Source organism: Onychostoma macrolepis, chromosome 13, assembly GCF_012432095.1.
Source record: "Onychostoma macrolepis isolate SWU-2019 chromosome 13, ASM1243209v1, whole genome shotgun sequence".
Classification (NCBI taxonomy): Eukaryota; Metazoa; Chordata; class Actinopteri; order Cypriniformes; family Cyprinidae; genus Onychostoma; species Onychostoma macrolepis.
In genome coordinates, this window is record NC_081167.1 from 23,673,771 (window position 1) to 23,692,827 (window position 19,057).

The 19,057-nt window shown below is 37.6% G+C and overlaps 2 protein-coding genes across 2 annotated transcripts in view; one reads left to right on the forward strand and one right to left on the reverse strand.

The window, feature by feature from the left end:
- The first annotated feature begins 2,038 nt into the window (after positions 1-2,038).
- On the forward strand, positions 2,039-11,696 carry phf3 (PHD finger protein 3). The gene is made up of 15 exons (XM_058795810.1): positions 2,039-2,279; positions 2,365-2,475; positions 3,134-4,385; positions 5,462-5,705; positions 6,510-6,552; positions 6,819-6,939; positions 7,066-7,222; positions 7,426-7,542; positions 7,764-7,892; positions 7,994-8,132; positions 8,459-8,648; positions 8,899-9,046; positions 9,140-9,229; positions 9,319-9,514; positions 9,604-11,696. Exons 1-15 carry the CDS (start codon positions 2,039-2,041, stop codon positions 11,202-11,204), a joined length of 4,779 nt encoding a protein of 1,592 aa, XP_058651793.1. The 3' UTR covers positions 11,205-11,696.
- A 135-nt stretch (positions 11,697-11,831) lies between these two features.
- Positions 11,832-19,057, reverse strand: part of eys (eyes shut homolog) — a 209,067-nt gene continuing 201,841 nt past the window's right edge. The window contains exons 42-46 of the mRNA XM_058795808.1: positions 17,970-18,114; positions 15,187-15,361; positions 14,923-15,095; positions 13,919-14,080; positions 11,832-13,782 (exon numbers count right to left, since the gene is read on the reverse strand). Coding sequence (XP_058651791.1) covers positions 12,590-13,782; positions 13,919-14,080; positions 14,923-15,095; positions 15,187-15,361; positions 17,970-18,114 — 1,848 coding nt within the window. The 3' untranslated portion in view covers positions 11,832-12,589. The remainder of the gene's footprint in view (positions 13,783-13,918; positions 14,081-14,922; positions 15,096-15,186; positions 15,362-17,969; positions 18,115-19,057) is intronic.

The following is a 19,057-nucleotide window of genomic DNA, read 5'->3' on the forward strand; positions in this document are numbered from 1 at the left end:
CAAAATGTGTGTATTTATATACACATAATAAATAAACTTATTTTGTATGCGATTAATCGTTTGACAGCACTAGTACATTATGTGTGTGTAATATATATATATATGAAAAGTGGGATATTATGTTACTTTATTACTTCAAATAATTAATAATTACTAATATTACTTGAATAAATTCACGCAATTCTTTCTTTAAACAAATATTTGTTTGCTTATCTTTAATTTTCACTTACTATAAGTTTATTATTATTTGTTGAACTACTATCCTGCACATGCTTTGGCCACACTATAGTAGAGTAGACTGTGGGCCATAGCTTCTAGCAGTAAAGCAGTGCCTAGAGCTAGATCACACTGCCCCCTGCCGACAGATACAGCGCGTCACGAGTTGTTTGCTGGCTCAGAGGGTCAACAGGAAGTACTACTTGTGTCCCACCGCAGTTCTCAAGCGGAAAAGGTTGTGGCATTAACGACAACGGCAACCCGTATGGCGTCCCAACAACGTAAGCGATAATACAAGTCCTTCTCCCATTATGCACTGGCTCTTCGATCACAGTGACGAACGCGGTGAGTGTTTTATCTAGCGTCGCGCGGAGTGGGCGTGCACGCTCTCGGTTCGTTTAGCGCGAGGCCTTCTTGCGGTGCACGCGACGCTACTGCAGACTCGAGACGAGTTTGTGCAAAAACCGCGACGAATGTGCCGCTAACTATATATGCACATTTGGGAAATGTTGTCGAACGCTTCTTGTTGATTAAAGGGAGTTTAATTCGGTCTCGTGAGCAGGTGAGATACACACAGGCTGGTTGGTAGAGGCCCGCGTAAACGTTTGGTGGTGTGTTTGTTTTGTGAGGCTTTTTTTAATGCCGTGCTTTGCTTAAACGACGAATGCATCTTTTGCAAACACTAACGCCGTTTTTAAAAGCTGCCTTCTCTGTTCAGAGAGAGTCCGTGAATGTGTGAGCTGCTGAGGGCCGCATGCGCTAGCTGTCTGTGCACGTGAGCCGATCTCAAGCCAAAATAAAAACACCAGTGGCTCTGACCAGTTTACTGTGAAAGCGAAGTGTTTAATTTAAGACGTGAAACAATTAAAATGTATTTTTTTGCAGTGTGTTTGTTTTCTGTAGTGCACTTGTGCAGTTTGACACCTGATGCTTTACTTACTGTTCTAATTCATTTGACAAGCATTTCTGTAGCTGTGTTATTACAAGTAGGGGAGAGCGGGGCTAGTTGTCACACTTTTATATTTTAGTGAATATTTCCTAGAGTAGTTTTTTTTTAACGTATGTGTAGGCATATAACTTGATTTCGTAAAGTTGTTTCAAGTTTTATGGCATTTAAAATAAATGAAAGTGTTTCTCCAAGCCGTAATGCAGCTGAAAAAAGAAATGCTGGTAACGCTTTATTTTACGGTGTCCTTGTTACGTTACATGTACATACTATTATAATAACAAATTATGCATAATTACATGCAAGTAACCCTAAACTAAACCCTAATCCAAACCTTAACCATATAGTAAGTACATGTAGTCAATTAATATTACTCAGTACTTATTTGTATAATTACACTGTAACAAGACACCTTAAAATAAAAAGTATCCAGAATGTGTTAAAACTCTAAAACTTAATTTAGTTGTATATCTTGACTTTGGCTCCAAAAAACAAATAAAAAAAAAAGTTTTAATGTTATGTTGCCAAAGGTATTGAACACTGTTGCCTACAACATTCAAAACCCACTGCTAGAGTAAATAAACTTTTTTTGCAATTGGACTTTGGACTTGAAAGCTGGTAGTTACTGAGAGACAGCCACTGTGACAACTAGCCCCTGGCTACCCTATGTCTGTGAATACAAACACTATAGTTTGCAATACACCAAACATGCTACATTTTATAAAGTGTGGAAAGTATATATTTTTTTTTTTTGACAAAAGAAGCAAAGCAAAGAGTCAAAATACTCAACATTAGAAGCTAATGCAGTGTTCAAGATACATGTATAACAATTACCCGTTTTACTCTTCCAGAGCAAACCATACAGTGCAGGCATTCATGGATATAGTTGGTGGTCCATTCAATCATCTGGTTCCCAGTGACCAGTTGGATGATTCCTTACTGCTCGGACAGAACCTGGAATGTGAAGCTAGTGATGAGTTTGAAGCAGGTCACGGCCAACCCGAAGATTCACTGAAGAACATGCTCAGTGACAAAGATCCCATGTTTGGATCTGCTAGCACCCAGTTTCATCTCTTAGAAAATGAAGACGTCAGTTTTAAGCTTGGGAGCTCAACAGGTACAGTAGTTGCTTTTGAAGTCTGTTTGTGCTTTAATTTAGAAGAAGGTTTGTAATTTAACTACTTTGTCTGAGTGTTTTGCAGCTGCAGATCATGACATGACAACAGCAGGTGTTAGTCAGAGTCCATCTGATGGAGAACACAGTCAGTCCAGCTTCCCACAAGGCAGAAGACAGTTACAGAGGAGACAAACAGGTACACATAACAAAATGAACACAGCTGGATTGCGTTGAATCAGCATGCAATAAAGATTCAGAAGTAACCCTAATTAGTTCACTGATTGTTTGCAGCTGTCCAACATTTTTTAGTCTACAAGTAAAAATCAATTAAATTCTTAGTGAAATAAAAAACAATTTTAACTTTTAAACTTAGGTCAATCTTTAAAAAAAAAAAAAAAAAAAATATATATATATTTTTTTTCTTTAATTAAAACTTTTTTAAATGGCGCATATAGTCCATATAAGTGACATATTAAGATGGTCTAAGACTTAGCAACTTTTACTTTGGTTTAAAACTATTAGACGTTTAATCAAGATGCTTAATGTTTTTTCTCTTTCTCAAGATGCTGCGAGTGACTTGCGCTATTTGGACAGAATTATTATTTTTTTTTTAAATTAAAAATATTTGACAGTTTTTCCCAGTTCACCCTCCTTTTGGTCTCCTTTGATATGGTTTAAATGTCTGTATTGGGATATTAATAAAGCCTATTATTTGGTTTAAAAAAAGTTATTTGGTCTTCTGAAACCAATATTTTTGCCCATTTGCTGTGTTTGACTGCTCATCTGTTCTGTTTGACTGCTCATCTGTTCTGTTTTTCCACTGTGAGAGTATTGAAACCATTTTTCTCTCTCAGCAAGCCGCGGTCGAGTTAAAGGCAGACGCCCAGGTCCTGCGCGAAAAGCAGCCGAGAGTAACAAGCAAGAGTCAACATGTAGCAGAAACCCAGGTGGAGATAAAAGCCTTGATGCAAAAAGGGAAGCCCTACTCAGCCGTCGTTTTGGAGTCCATGAGGTCGACTCCTCTATGAATCCGGTAGTTGTGTTACGTCGATTAACTGTTACCGTCGGGGGCTATAAAATCGAACTGCTTCCTGGCCCATCGCAAGCATTTGGATCGTTTAGCACAAGTGCTCTTCAGTCTCTGGGCTTCCAGGATGATGTTGTCGCTGCTGATAGCCTTGCACTTGATTTGGGACAAAATCAAGAAGATGGCACACAAGAAGTTACTAATTCTGCACAAGAGGTTGTTGGGGAAGTGAGTGTTGACCAGTCAACTAGTGACGACATGCCAATGGATTTTGGGCCCTATGTGAACCCTAATGAAGTACAGGACACTAACAGCACCATGTCGCTCAAGCCTAGCGTGGAAAACGCCACACCAGCAGACGCCAAAAAGAATGACCAAATCAAGATCCGAAAGCTAAGCGCACAAAAAACAGGGAACAAGAATGGCACAGCGGTTCAACCTGCAGTCAAAAAGCTTCTGAAACACAAACAGGCTCTGTCTGCTGCCAAAAATAAACCACCTCATCTCACCAGGCCAGGGCTCATGCAGAAAGTATCTAGACATCCCAGAGACAAAAAGATAGATACAGGCCACCCAGAGAGTCTCAAAGGAAAGCCCGTTAAGGTGGGCTTGAAACACCCAGGTGGGCCAGTCACTCCTAAATCACCCTCAAAACTACAAAAGATTCAAGATGGACATCCTGTGAACCAAACCTTAAACCCACCTGTCCCGGTGTCCCCGACTGTCAGCAGAAAATTGTCATCTGATTCTGGTCCAGGTGTTAAGTCAGTCCAGTCTCCTCAAGCTTCGAAAAAGCCACAAAATCCTCCTGCTCCTGTAAACAAAACAAACCCACCTGTGACAAACAGCCAAGGAGAAGAGGAGCAGGAGAAGGTCAAGATCAAGAAGCCAGAGAAGATCCAGCAAAGACACAAGAGTAGAAACTCAAGGAGTATCTCGATAGAGGAGCCGCAGCTGTTTATCCCTGATAATGCCCCTGTGGTGAAGAAGGAAGCTGAGGGCGAGCCTCCTCCTGAAAGCGAGACCGTGTGGGATCCCAGCAAGCACTGTGGATTATGCAAGAAAGCTCACAACAACCGGTATGTCAACTTTTATCTCTAAATTCATTCAAATGGTCATAGGTCAATACATTGTTTTCTGTATAATTTTAAAGCTGTTTAATTGAGCATGCTAATTTAACCTGTTTTTAGATCTAGATCACCTTTTCATCATCTAACACAATGCAGTCTACCAAGAGCAGTGAAAATTAGCGTAAGGTCACAAACAAGCAGAGCAAATTAGATAATAGATAATGGCTCAAATACCAGTAAATTGACTACCGCAAAACTTAGTAGGTCAGCTGCCAAAATGACTGTCCATCCATTTTAATTGCTAATTTTTCACTGCACATCTTTACTAAATCCTGACAATAGTTTTTAATGCCAAAAGAGGGTTTGCGCTGGTGCAAGCTGTTAGTAAATCTGGCCCTTAATCTTTAAAAACACTAATAATTTAATAACCCTGTTAAATGTAATCTTTAGTAAAATGAATACTCATTGTTCATACTCTACATTATATAAAGTTGTGGTACCTAAATTCATTTGTAGCCATTAAAATCAATAGTCTTAGTGTTTTATTGTATTTAGACAATGTGTTTCTGTGGCTCGTATAAAGCTCTTAAGTTCTGTTAAATCAGTGCAGAAAGTCAAGGCATTTATGTTGTATGTTTTTGTTTTCCAATGCAGAAATCTAAACATCCTTAAATCAAGATGCATTTACTTGAGATGCAGACTGAACGCATGGTCATTTTCTGTGAAATTGAACAAAATGAATTGAGATGCCTAAATAAGAACAAACCTCTGCCAAAGGGGTATGAAAACTTTTTTCCCCTTTGAATTATGTTGATTTTTGCATCCATTGGCATTTGTTTTTGTTTTAATTATAAACTTACTTCATGTTGACCAGTCTCTCATAAATCATGACTGTAATTTTCTTAAGTACATGTATCTTGATTTAAGAATCTTTAAACATTTTCAATGGAAAATAAGACAAAAACACTGCTGAAGATGACACTTTTTAAAAGTTATTTATATTCTAGCGGTTAAGAGCAGAGATCGATAGGCTGAAGACAGACCTGAGTTTCATCAACACTGCTGTTGTCTGTTTGTTTGATTAGGTTCATGGTGGGCTGCGGCCGCTGTGATGACTGGTTTCACGGGGATTGTGTGGGTCTGGATCTGGCTAAAGTTCAGCAGATGGAAAAGGAGGACCAGGAGTATGTGTGCTTGAAGTGCTGTGCGGAAGAGGAAGGGAAAACCGGTGCTCAAGCCACAGAGCAGTCAGATGATAAGTTATCTGCTAAGCAAAAACAGAGACCCCAGCAGTCGGTCACCGCAGGTGGAATACGACCCTTCCGAAAAGTAAGCAAACAAGTCATCCTGTAGTAGACTGCTAAATAATACGATTACATGCATAGTCGATGAAAATATATGCATTTGTCAACATAAAATTTTTGTTGTAGTTGTACAACAAAAGTTGTAGAAAGTATTTATTGTTTGAAGAAAGTTGTTTTAATTATCTTTATTTTTACTTCTAAAGTGTTGTGTAACTGACATAAATGAAAGTAAGCAATAACTTTCACTTTAATCGTGTGAAAACTTGAGTTTGTGCCTAAAATTGTTATAAAGACAAGAGGCTGCTAAATTAATATTAGCATGTCTTTGCCTCAAATCATATTAATCAAAGGGTATTAAAGGAATTAAGAGTTTGTACTAATGGAAACTGATACACAAATTTAAAACATTATAATTGCACTTCAAGGGGGAAAAAATAATACAAATGTACAATATGACCCTTTTAATTGGAAAGAACATGGGATCCGATTCGTCCTATATCAACCTAGTGCAAAAACAAAAGTTGTATTTGCTGATTGCTTATGGCAGATTTACATATATATTTTGTTCTGCCCTTTCTGATTTAGCTTTTGATTTGTGTGGTAGCCACCAGCTTTCTTTAAAAGGGTTTGTACATATCTGCTTCTCTATATTACGAACACATGGGTGTAAAGGGGCTAGAGTTAGTTCACTCAGTGTCACATGGATAGGTGTGTTATACACTCACATACAACTACCAGTGATATGGCCACTTTGTTTGGCTCAAATTGCAGTTTTCACTGCTATATTGTAGTATTTATTAATTTTTTTTACATTTACTTTTTAACATAGGATGTTGGAGAACGACGACCGTCAGAAGATTCAGCATCAAAGGGTATAAATGTTTCCAATGGTTATTTTATATAGTATTTACATTGAACATTTTTAAGTGATTAATGTTATTAAAAAAAAAAAAAAAAAAAAATATATATATATATATATATATATATATATATATATATATATATATATATATATATATAGTCAATTTATTCATAAAATGATCAAATATTAATACAATTATTCCTTTGTTTTGTCCTTATTCATTGTAAATGAATACAAAATGATATACATTAATAATTTTGAGTTACATTTTTGCAGGACCAAGTGTGAAGCATGTGGCGAAGAAATTGAAAATATCACCTGTGACCTCAAAGAAACCGTCCACTGGACAAATCAGGCGAAGTGTTCGGGACTCACTGGAGGAGATTCTTTTGAAACGGTGTGTGTGAGAATGTGGTTTTTGCTAGATTACCAGTAAAGTTAGTCAATAGCTTTTCCTTAGTTGTTGAAACAAAGCTACCTCTTGTGTATATTAAGTGTGTAATGTTATCCTTTTATCTTACAGACTGAAGGATGCTGATATGAAGATTTCATTGGACAAGCCTGCTGAGTTGGCCAGAAGAACGGAGAAAGAGCTTTTTGCTCTTTTTCAGGGCGTTGACAGCAAATACAAAAATAAATACAGAAGTTTGACTTTCAATCTGAAAGATGCAAAAAATAATGTAAGTAATTTAACATTATTTTTGGTAATATAATGATCGTTTTTCAGTAGCATATGATAAAACAATCTTGCAACAATAGGCTATTGTAAAATACGATTTCATATTTGACATGTTTATGTCTGTGCAGTATATTTTCACTGTTTACCTATTTTCACTTCTAAAAATCTAATGCAATGTTAATGAAAATAAATGTTCTTTTGCAGGTGTTATTCAAGCGAGTGCTCAAGGGGGAAGTTTCCCCTGCAGATTTGGTGCGTATGACTGCAGAAGAGCTGGCCTCTAAGGAACTGGCTGCTTGGAGACAAAGAGAGAACCGACATGTTAGTACAGCTGTGTTGCATTTCTAAAATCTCACAATGTATTTTTTTTATTAAACAACAATGCCATTTGCAAAGCGTTTCACTTCATTAGTAAAGTAAAATACGCAGCAGGAAATAACAACATTTATTTGTCCATCAGAAAAGTCATTTCATAGTCGTTCAGATTTTGATTTTGAATTCAGAATTTTGATTGTTAACCCTATTGCTATTTTTGCTGGCAGACGATTGAAATGATTGAGAAAGAACAGAGAGAGGCAGAGAGACGTCCTATCACTAAAATCACCCATAAAGGGGAAATTGAAATTGAGAATCAGGAGCCTGCCAAGGCACCAGAGGCCATAGAGGTTGAGGTGAGATTGGGGACACATTATGCTCCATTCTGTGCAGCTTTGTTATATTTTCCAACAAGGAAAAAGAAAATTGCTTTCTAAATTTTCCTCTGTGTTTTCAGCCAGAGCCTGTGCCGAAAGCTGCGGAAGTGCCTGAAGAAAAACCCCCTGAGACCAAAGCTGACAGTCCTAAGAAATCTGTAGATACCACCAACTTGCACAAGTCTCATCTATTTGACCTCAACTGCAAAATCTGCACAGGTAAAACATTTTTCTGAGTTCAAATAAAGTTCTGAAAATGTTTTTTTTTTCTGGTGAAGAATTAAATGGGTTATATCATGCTAAACTAAAAAGTATCCTGGGTCTACTCAAGTTAGCTTTTTTTCAAAAAGCAAAGCTTTTTTGCACAAAAAAAATAAATAAATCATAATTAGTCTGATAAATTATGTCCATTAAGAATCTCCCACTTCGCATGTTAAAAAGAACTTGTCAAAGTTGCAAAAGTAGTTATTAGTGAAGTTTTCAGAGTTACAGAATGTTTATGGTACAGTTAACTTACCATGATTTTTTTTAATGTTTTTCTAAAGGTCGCATGGCTCCACCTACAGAGGAAGCCGCTATAAAGGTGGTAAAAGTGGCTACAACAGTTGTGAGGAGGCAGTCTAGTACGACAGATGAATCTCAGCACTCCACAACTACACCTACATCAGCACTGATAGATGATCTGTCTTTAAGAGCCATGGAGGAAGGTCTCCTCAATTTTTTGCCCGAATCCAGGTAAGATTCCTGATTAAGCAAATGATTTGTATCTTAATCCGAGTTGTCTTAATGGCCGAGTTCTATCTCGGCCAAATATTGTCCTATCCCAACAAACCGTACATCAATGGAAAGCTTATTTATTCAGCGCTTAGATGATGTATAAATCACAATTTCAAAAAATTGACCCTTATTACTGGTTTTGTGGTCCAGGGTCACATTTTTTGAAAACAAGATTTTAAATGACATTATGAAATTGTTGCTTTAATAGGTCAGATAGTCTGAGTAGCAAAGAAGATTCAGCTACTTTCCTCAGCAGTTTGGAAAGTCTGTGGAGCGGCTTTGTTGATATGCCAGCTGTGGCGAGGTTTCTAACAAAAGCTTATCCTGTCTCTGGAATACTGGACCAACTTACACAGGTAAACTGGCAATCAGACATTTTGAAACATCCTAAATGTTTCATTTATACATATGAGCTGATACATTAGAAACATTTTGAATCGTGTCTGCAGGATTTGCCAGACAACGTCCAAGTAGGTGGACGAATCTCCCCTCAAATAGTCTGGGATTATGTTGAGAAAATCCGTGCTTCCGGGACAAAGGTGAGAATGATTTATTCTTGGATTTGTCACACTCTGCAAGTGACCATTTGTATTTACTGTTTGTGACTTTACGTTTTTTTCCCCCCTAGGAAATATGTGTTATTCGTTTCTCCCCTGACACCGAAGAAGATGAGATCTCGTATACTTTGTTGTACGCCTATTTTAGCAGCCGAAGAAGATATGGTGTTGTCGCCAACAACCGCAAACAAGTTAAAGACATGTATCTCATTCCTCTCGGCTCCACGGAAAAAATTCCCCATCAGATTGTTCCATTTGATGGTCCAGGTAAGACTTTCTTTGCAGGTTCATTTGTAGGATCCGCATTATTTTTTGTGACAAAATCTTGATATTAATTGTGGCACTTCACATTGTAGGGCTGGAGACTAATCGTCCCAATCTACTTCTCGGATTGGTCATCCGCCAGAGACCGAAAAGAGACTTTGGGGTAATCCTGCCAAGCGATGTCAGTGAAGCTCCAAGTTTCTTGGCAGAAAGCAAACCTCATGTCGATTACCCACAGAAAGCTCCTGCGGCTCAAGATGCGGAGCGAAGTTTTATCAGTGTTCTGGCGAGCACACGGAAAAAAGACACTGCAGACTTAATTAAGTCCGTCGTTGAAGAACCTATATTGGATACTGAGACAGAAGAGAATGTTTCTTTGCGCTTTCTTCCCGGGGTGCTGAAGTTGCCTGGAAATGCGGCATCGTCTTCGAGCGACACTGTGAAGAGTGATTCTACAACAACGGTAACCAAGACTCCAGCTGTTGATAATGGAAACCATGCAGACAGCCATCCTAAACCTACAGCCACCGCTCCTCGACTTGATCGCTTCATTATCAAGAAAAAAGACCCCAAAGCTGTAAAAACGGAGCAGGCGCCACCCAGCTCGAGTTTGGAGACCAACTCAGAAAAGAAAGAGAGTGGAGTCATTCTTTCTCTGAGTGACAAACCTGCAGATGTTTCAACAGAGAGTTTCCTGTCTTCTCTCACGGCCGCTAAACCCAAAGATGAGTCCGTGTCCGGCAGCACAGCTGCACCAGCTAGTCAAGAAACAAGCGAAACCACTTCATCGGATGCATTGAAAGATTCTGTCAATGACGCCTCTAGCTCTGTCCCCAAAAACGAAACCGTATCAAGTCCCACCAAGTCTTTGAAGACATCTGGTATTTTAAAGACACCATCTTCATCAGCTGAACATACCGAGTTGAAACCTCAACAACCAGAAAGTAATTCAGAAAAGAAAGTTACTCAGCAACCATCGGTGCAACCCCCTCAAGAGAGCAAAGCCATAGAGGACATCCAAGCCATCACGACAATCTCCTCCATTGGGAAAAACGAAGGTCCCAAGCAGTCCAGGACCTCTTCTTTTAACCCTAAAGTATATAGTCCAGCCCTGATTTTTCATTCATATCATGCTGGTCCACCTGATCCCCAATATTATCCTCCTCCAGCCAATCCTGTCCCTTTCTTACCCCTTCAATCACAGGTTCCTCCGCCTTTCCCGTTTCCTCCTGGTCCACCTCCTCCACAGATGTTCCCTCAAAGCGATCCTCACATGCTCGCTCCACCTTGGTCTCAAACCGTCCCTCCCCAAACGCTCCCTGCGCCACCTCTGACATACGAGTCCAGCTTGCCGACCTCTTCGCCCCTCAGCAAAGACGAGAAGGGCTCAGAGAAGTCCTATGGCGACATGGGCGACAAGCCGTCCAGAAGGTCCGATGAGACCTACAGGAAGGACAATAGAGATAGAGACCACTATGACAGACACCATCACAAAAGCAGGCACTACGACAGGGACCGCGAAAAGCACAGGGACAGAAGTCACAGTCATAAAGAGCGCCACTCGAAAGAGGACAGGTACGACAGACCGAGAGAGCGGCACCACAGCAGCAGTCATTACCGCGACAGAGACAAACACAGACGGGATTCTGATTATGAGAAACACAGGAGAGACTCGAGAGACAGGCGTTCGTGATCTTGGCATCAAACTGCTCCACTTTCCTTAAATCTGTCAAACAGTAGAAGAAAACTATTTATAAAGTTGCAAAATGATTTTTATATGGAAAAGCAGCTAGTACAAGATTTTTAGTTGGTGGTTTTTGGGATATTTGTTTTGTTTTTAAAATGTACATTTTTCCCTACCTGGCTTTACAATTATCCACTAACATTGTCTTCACAAGCAGCTGGTTGTAATCAAAAAAATGAAACTACTGTTGTACGCAAAGTTCTATGAGACAAAACGTCCCATGGTTCATGAGAACAGCTTCTTTTGCTTCACTTTTTATTTTTCCGTTTTAATTTTTCTAAATTTGGCTTCTTAAGTATTTTCTATGTTTCTGGTGACAAATATTTCTTTGTACATTTTGGCTTGTCACACAACAGAAATGTGCATATTCAGCACATTGTGTTTATGTACAGTTCATAATAAAATGTTTTTATTGTTAGTAAAGCGACTGAAATTAAAGTCTTTGTTTCTTAAAGAGGCTCATTTTTTTATTGTCATGCATTGTAATTAAAAAAAAAACACGAGATCACAGAAAAAGGTACGGTTTATTTCACAACAATGAAAAAGCAATTAAATAACACTACTTTTGGGGGTAGTATTTTAGGATTATTATAGATTGATCATTATGGGAAAAGGAAGTGTATCAAGTGTGAGCCCTGATTTTATTTTTTTTAAACAACACATGGAATATGGTTTTAAATGCATTTAGACATCCTAACCTTCACTAACAGGGTAGCAAAAACAGCAAACCTTGTATCTCAGAAATGAAAACATTCAGTTTGACATTCTGACCCTTTGATGGACAAAAAGGCCCTGTTTTGTTCATTTGTTTTGACATTGAGAATAAAATCCTTTACAAGTAGTTGATCCATAAATTCAGAAAGGTCACCCCATTATTTTATTTAAAATAATTTTTTCCCCCCCTTTTAAAATACTCAAGTTGTGTTAGTGCAGAGTGGAAAGTTGTGAACGATTTTTATTTTTTATTTTTTTGTGGCATAAACAAGAATAAATCTGGACAAATATCAACTGGCAGTTCAGTAAGAGGCACAAATATATAACAGTCCTGCTATCATGTGTTCATCTCTTCATTTCGTTCCTTCAAACAACACGTTTGTATGGTGATTTTGAGATGATTTTTTGTAGTGTGTTTTGTGTACCTTGATAAGCATCTTAGATGCATGATCATTCCTACCACCTTGCAGAACATTTTACCATGACAACAGATTTCACCTCTTGAAAATGAGCACTGTGATTGCGTCATTGTGGATGTATTTGTGAAAATAATTCTATTCTAGACGTGAATATCTAAACTCAAATATCAAGATATCAACAATAAGCACAGTCATTTTTTTCTATTCTTCACCTTGATAGACATTAAAACCTTCACTGTTTTGTAGAAACTCCAGCTCTCTGATGTCCTGATAGAACAAAACATCTTTAATACTCCCATCAAACCTTTTAGTAAATACACCAGACGTAACTGACGCCACATCTCTTTTCATTTCAAAACCCCCGAAATAAATCACACCTCCATAATTTACCGCTACATACCGTTCAAAGGGGTCAATATCTTCAAAAATGACTCTTTCCTCATTCACATAGACCTGGATGAGAGTCCGGTTGTGAGTAATAGACAGGTAATTCCAGTGATTACAGCAGAAAGTGTTTTGATACACAAGAGGAAGAGCGGTTTTCTCACCAAGATTGACCGAAACCTTAAGATAACCTCCCTGCAGCCCAACCGCTAGATGATCATCGTCTTCACTCTCTGCTTTCCCCATCCAAAGGAACAAACCATCCCCTGCTGAAGCAGAAAAATTCAGTGACACCTCGGTGTACATCAAATTCCTAGAGTTGTACTTCGGATCCTTGTATTTAAAATAAGAATTTCCAGTAAACCTTAAAGTCCTCATCGTAACTTCTTGGTCACAATAAGTCCCAATCCATCCTAAAGAACACATACATGAATATGAAGCAGATGTTGTATTATGCACACAGAGAGAATCGTGTTGACAAAGATTGTTGACACAGTGAACCGACTGCTGGCACCGTGAACCGGTCCACAATGAGGGGCAAATACACCTGAATGAAGAAAGACCTGCTGGATGGCAGTAGCCACCATTCAAGCAAACCTTATATCCACACGCCGTCCCGTCCCAGTCGCCAACATTGGCTCCGTCCAGTGCGCCTGTCTCTGTAAGTTCAAGGTCCTGGCCGTTGACTATGACCTCTCGAATGCCACCAGTGAATCCCACCGGGTTCTTCTCTGTTGCATCCAGGGACACTGTGTTCAGGGAAGACACGCCGCCAATGAAAATATTTGTGGCGACATCCAGAGTGGTCGAGCCCTCCGAAGAGTTCCTGGTCACAGCTTCATCGTCTAGAATCAGGAAGCCACGGTTGCCTTCCCTACCAGCCTTCACTGTGTGCCACCTCATGCCAGTCACGTCTACACTTTTTGGAGATTGTAATACAATAGTTTCATTTCCCAGATTATAGCGGAGCTGCACAAATCCAGCTGATAGGGATACGCTGAGGAAATCACCTTGGATGGGGAGAGAATAAATGATAATTAACAGCACATTTGTTCACATTTTGTTATTGAACATATCTTAAATATGAATATGTATTAAATATACACTTAAATTGTTCAATTTTGCATAATTAAGATGCTGTCTTACCGGCCCGACTGCTCAAGTAGCGTGCGGTGTAGAACAGGATGCCCTCCGGTGAAAGAGTTTGAAACTGCAGTTGCAGATGAGTTCTGTGTCTTATGTTGATGAGAGGAAATGACATCCAAGATGATTGATTCCCACTGAAGAAAGGATCACTGATTGATAAAGCTGAAAAAGAAATGAAGAGAACCCCGAAAGCATTGAATTTTATTAAGCTTATTTAAACAACTTCTTGACTTTTATAAAGTGAACATCTGAATGTGGAGCATTGGAGTGGGTTTTTTTTTTTTTTTTTTGAGAAATTTAATAGGTAAAAATATTTAGCTTTTATTTTTAAAAAGTTTATTTTTAACAAGTTATTTTTTAGCATGTTTTAATTACATATATACACATTGTCGTATAGAAAAAGAATAGATTTATTCAGCAAGGACGCATTAAATTGATCAAAAGTGACAGTAAAGACAAATGCTTTCTATTCACTAAAGAATCCTACAAAAGCATTATTAACATTATTTAGTTTTGTCACTACAGGAATAAATGGCATCTTAAAACAATAAAGTAAAAAAAGTTATTTTAATGCATCATACTATTTTACAATATTACTGTTTTAATGTATTTTTGATCAAATTATTGCATCGTTGGTGAGAATAAGAGATCTTCAAAAACATTTTTATACACATTTATAAAAAATTGTAAATGCATGTAAATATTATATTATATCATATCATATATCATATGATATGATATGATATATGATATCTATTAACTGGATAGTATATTTTTTTCTACCCATAATTACTATATACCTAAAAAGAAGCAAAAATATGGCTGTTAATAAAAAAAAAAAAAATTATTAATCATTAATCTCTGGTCTTTAGAAAGCAGAATGATACAATTTGCAAATTGTAACATACTTTATTATCTTTATTTTCTTTTTTACACTATGCGTGTCTGAACCCTACTGAGGACCCCGAGCGGTTCCCTGGAGGTGGGATTGATTGTGGTCTAACCTTGCTGGCAGAAGAGTCCAGCAGAGCCTAGGGGGCACTGGCATGTGTATCCATCAGGAAGGGGCACACAGGCGGCGCCGCGAGCGCAGGAGGGCGGTGGGATGTGCTCAGCATCACAGAACGACACTTTCTCTGAGCAAAGAGCACCTTTCCATCCAAACACACACTGACAGCTGGAGGGGAAGGCCAGATACAAATGATTAATAATGTTTGTCAGTCATTCCCGCGCACAAACAGGTGCTTGTTCTGAAGTGGAAGTCTTACTGCACTGAGGATCCAGAGTCCACACAGGTGCCTCCGTTCTGGCAGATGACCAAACTGCACGGATTAACTCCACACTGCCCCACATTACGTCCTGATGCTGGCCTGCCCTCGGGCCCTCCTGGAGGATGAAACTTCCCATCTCGTCTCGTCCGAAACAGCAGATCGAAAATGCAGCCTTTAATGTCAAAGATAGAGAGAAAATCCTGGCATTATTTACTCACTCACATGTTCATGGTGACCAGGGGCTGTATAGCTCCTAAAAGGAGAAAGAAAAAAGCAAAGCAAAACAAAACAAAACAAAAAACACTAAACCCAATTTGAAAATAGTCTTTATGTCTTTAAGTAGTCTTTAAGTTTTCTGATATGAGCCATATGATAGCATTGTGTGAGGAATAGAGTGAAATACACAGTATCCAAAGTCAGCACGTACATCATCAAAAGTTTGGGGTCAAAAATATATACAAGTCCAAGTCTTTTTCATAGTTACAAAAAAATGTTTCAAATAAATACTGTTCTTTTGAACTTTTTCTTTTGAAAGAATTCTCAAAGAGTTCCATGTTTCCACAAAAATATTAATAACTTTTTTCATCATTGATAATAATATGTTTTTTGAGCACCAAATCAGCATATTAAAATGATTTCTAAAAGAGCATGTGACACCGAAGACTGATGGCTGCTGAAAATTCAACGTATCAATCACAGGAATATATGTATTTTTTAAATTGTGTAATAAAATAGAAAATAGTTCATTTGAATTTTAATCATATTACACAACAATTGTGTAATAATGTTGTAAAATATTAGTTTTTACTGCATGTTTGCTCAAATAAATGCAGATATTTGATCAAATAAACTTTGAAAGAATAGACTTCCTTCAAAAAAAAAAAAAAAAAAAAACTTACTGACCCCAAACTAAGCTCTTCTAATCACTCTGGAGGCATCCATTGAGCATCCCAGCATGCTCCAGATGCCTTTTTCTAAAAGACTAGTAAATGTAACATTCAGAAAGAGGAAACATTTGTGCCATCACTGAAAATTCATATAATAAAAGCATCTAATTCTGGCACATGGCTCTCTACAGAAAAAAACAAGAAAAAATACCATGGTGTTGACAAAGTGTATGATTATTTTTGGAAAAGCCATCGGGGAGAAGGAGAGAGAGAGAAAATTTGTACAAGTCCATGAGCTTTAGCTTTTATGGTGAAAAAGAAAAATCTATTCTGTTCCTCTTTTTCAAATAAACAGAAAAAAATAATTTAAATATCTGGTAAGTGGCAGATACAGATGAGTGTTATGAATATCAAGTGACTTGAGCTCCATAAGATCAGTTCATATATTCATAGGTGGGTATTAAATTCAGATGATAGTTAAATAGTCAGTCAATAACCATTTAAAATCATAATCAAGCAGTTTCAGCAATGTAATTTGAGGTTGAATATGCCCCAAGATAGCCGTTCTGAAACTATATTTTATTTGCCCAGTAGACTTCCATTGTAAGTGAATTACTGTAAACTGAGGGATGAGTCGAAATTATGTTATGCGGTAATAGAGAATAACTTGTATTGAATCTAGAGCATAACAAAAGCGACTAAATAACAAGACATGCAGTGGTTGGAAGGAATCAGTTCAAATATGTTTTCATGATGTTGTGCTTAAGATTGTTCATTCCACAGAATTTCAATGAGGCTGCAGTCGATGGCCAATTAAAAACATTTTTTAAATCACAGACAGATACTCTGGTGTTCTGGAACAGAATGTCTCAATTCAACTCTGCAGGAAATGCAACAATTTATGTGAGAACAGATTTATGAAGGATTTACACAGAAATGTGTTCTGCTCGTGTTTCATGATTGAGGCCCATTGACTGTAAAGCATCCAGAGCCCGAGACAGAAGATACACTGCATCCTACTCCCCTCACTGTGATTCACAGCTGTTACGAAATGCTGTGTAATAAGATGACAGAGATTAAAGATAAAAGATACACTACCAGTCAAAAGTTTGGACACAAAGAACTGAATCTGAAATCCTATCAGCTTTCTTTAAAGGTGAATCCTTAAAGGAATAGCTCACCCAAAAATTAAAATTTGCATTCATTGGTTAATTGATGGACTGGAGTTGTGTGGATTATCTTGATGTTTTTATCAGCTGTTTGGACTCTCATTCTGACGGCACCCATTCACTGCAGAGGATCCATTGGTGAGCAAGAGATGTAATGCTAAATTTCTTCTAATCTGCTCTGATGAAGAAAAACTCATCTGAATCTTGGATAGCCTGAGGGTGAGTAAATGTTTCTTTAATTAATTTTGTAAATTTCTTTACAAAGCTAAAGTTTTAAATGTTTTAAAAAAATGTAAGAATATCATTTATATGATTTGTTTGGTCAATACATAATTCCCATACTTCCATTTATGTTATTTCACTGCTTTATTTCATAAAGTAGGTGTGTCTAAACTTTTGACGGATCAATAGTTGTTACATTTTACAAGCAATCCCCCTCAGAATGATAATGCTGATGATACACCATATTTTGTAAGCATTAAAAAGTATGTTTTAATAAAGATTTGTGATGAATGATTGCACACATATTACACACAAGGTTAAGGGTACCATCAGAGCTACAGATGTTCATAAAATAAGCAGAAGATCAATTCATGCACCTCACTCTCTCTACACATCACTACACATATGATCCAAGTAAGAAAGACTGATTTCATCATGAACTGACGAGCTGAATCAAGACATCAAACAAGACCATAATGAAAAACAGGAAAAAACACACTACCTTGAAAGCTGTTCTGGAATCGAGAGCCCGCAGGCAATAGCTCAGGTGTGTATTCTTCATATCCACCCACATAAAGTTGACTAAAGGCGTTCAAGCCCACCAGTGGTCCAGGGGATGTACCCATCCTCCTCTTCTGCCCATCAACCTGTTCAGAAAAGAACAAACCAACGTGGTGTCAGCTGGTAAAAAAGAGCTAAGAGTCAAAATCAGTCACTCAGAACAAGAAACAGCTTTGAATTTCCATCCCCAGTCATTTCTTTTTTCTTCGTATGAACGTATGTTTACTGGCTTTGCCTTGCATTTCAAACAAATAGCAATTATTATTTTAAAATGGTACTTACACCTTCAAAGCACTATATAAATGGCAGAAAACCCTTTTTTTAATGAGTACTTTCATATTGTTTTCAAGTAACAAAATCTTTAAAACAACGTATTTATTTGAGAAGCAAAATGTATAGTTAAATTCACTTTTACATTGTGTTTGCATATAAATGTCTTAGCAGTGTGTGGATACAACCACCCTACAATGATAAAAATCCATTCACTCCTTTTTTTAATCTCAATTATCAAGCCCTTTTTCAGGCCCCGCCCACAATCGCTGACAGACTGTCCTGTATTAGCATGTTCCCGCCCTCAGCCAGCTGTACGATGTCCACCATTTTCTTCTTGCTCAAGCAGCTGTAGTGACAGCAATGTCTCATAAGCAATGCAGGTGTTTTGTAGTTGAATGTAAAAGTGAATCTTCAGAGACAGAAGAGATGGGTGGGGTGAGCAGTAGCTTACTATCATTTGAAGAACATGCACCGAAACGGGTTGCTGTGAACAGAGCTGTTTTTGACAAGGTAAAAAGGTGTTGTTTTACACGAATGAATGTATAAAATGTAGTTATTTATAAAAGATACTTAAGATATTTTTTTCCATTAGATTTTTTTCAATAAGTTTAAAAAAGTGAAAAATGATTTATGCTTAAAAAATATAAATGATATACAGTATTCTCTAAAAACTACTCTTAATATCTTTATAATATATTTCAAGTCAGTTTTAATTTTAAAACAATTTTTACTGGTAAGCAAGATTTAATTTGTATT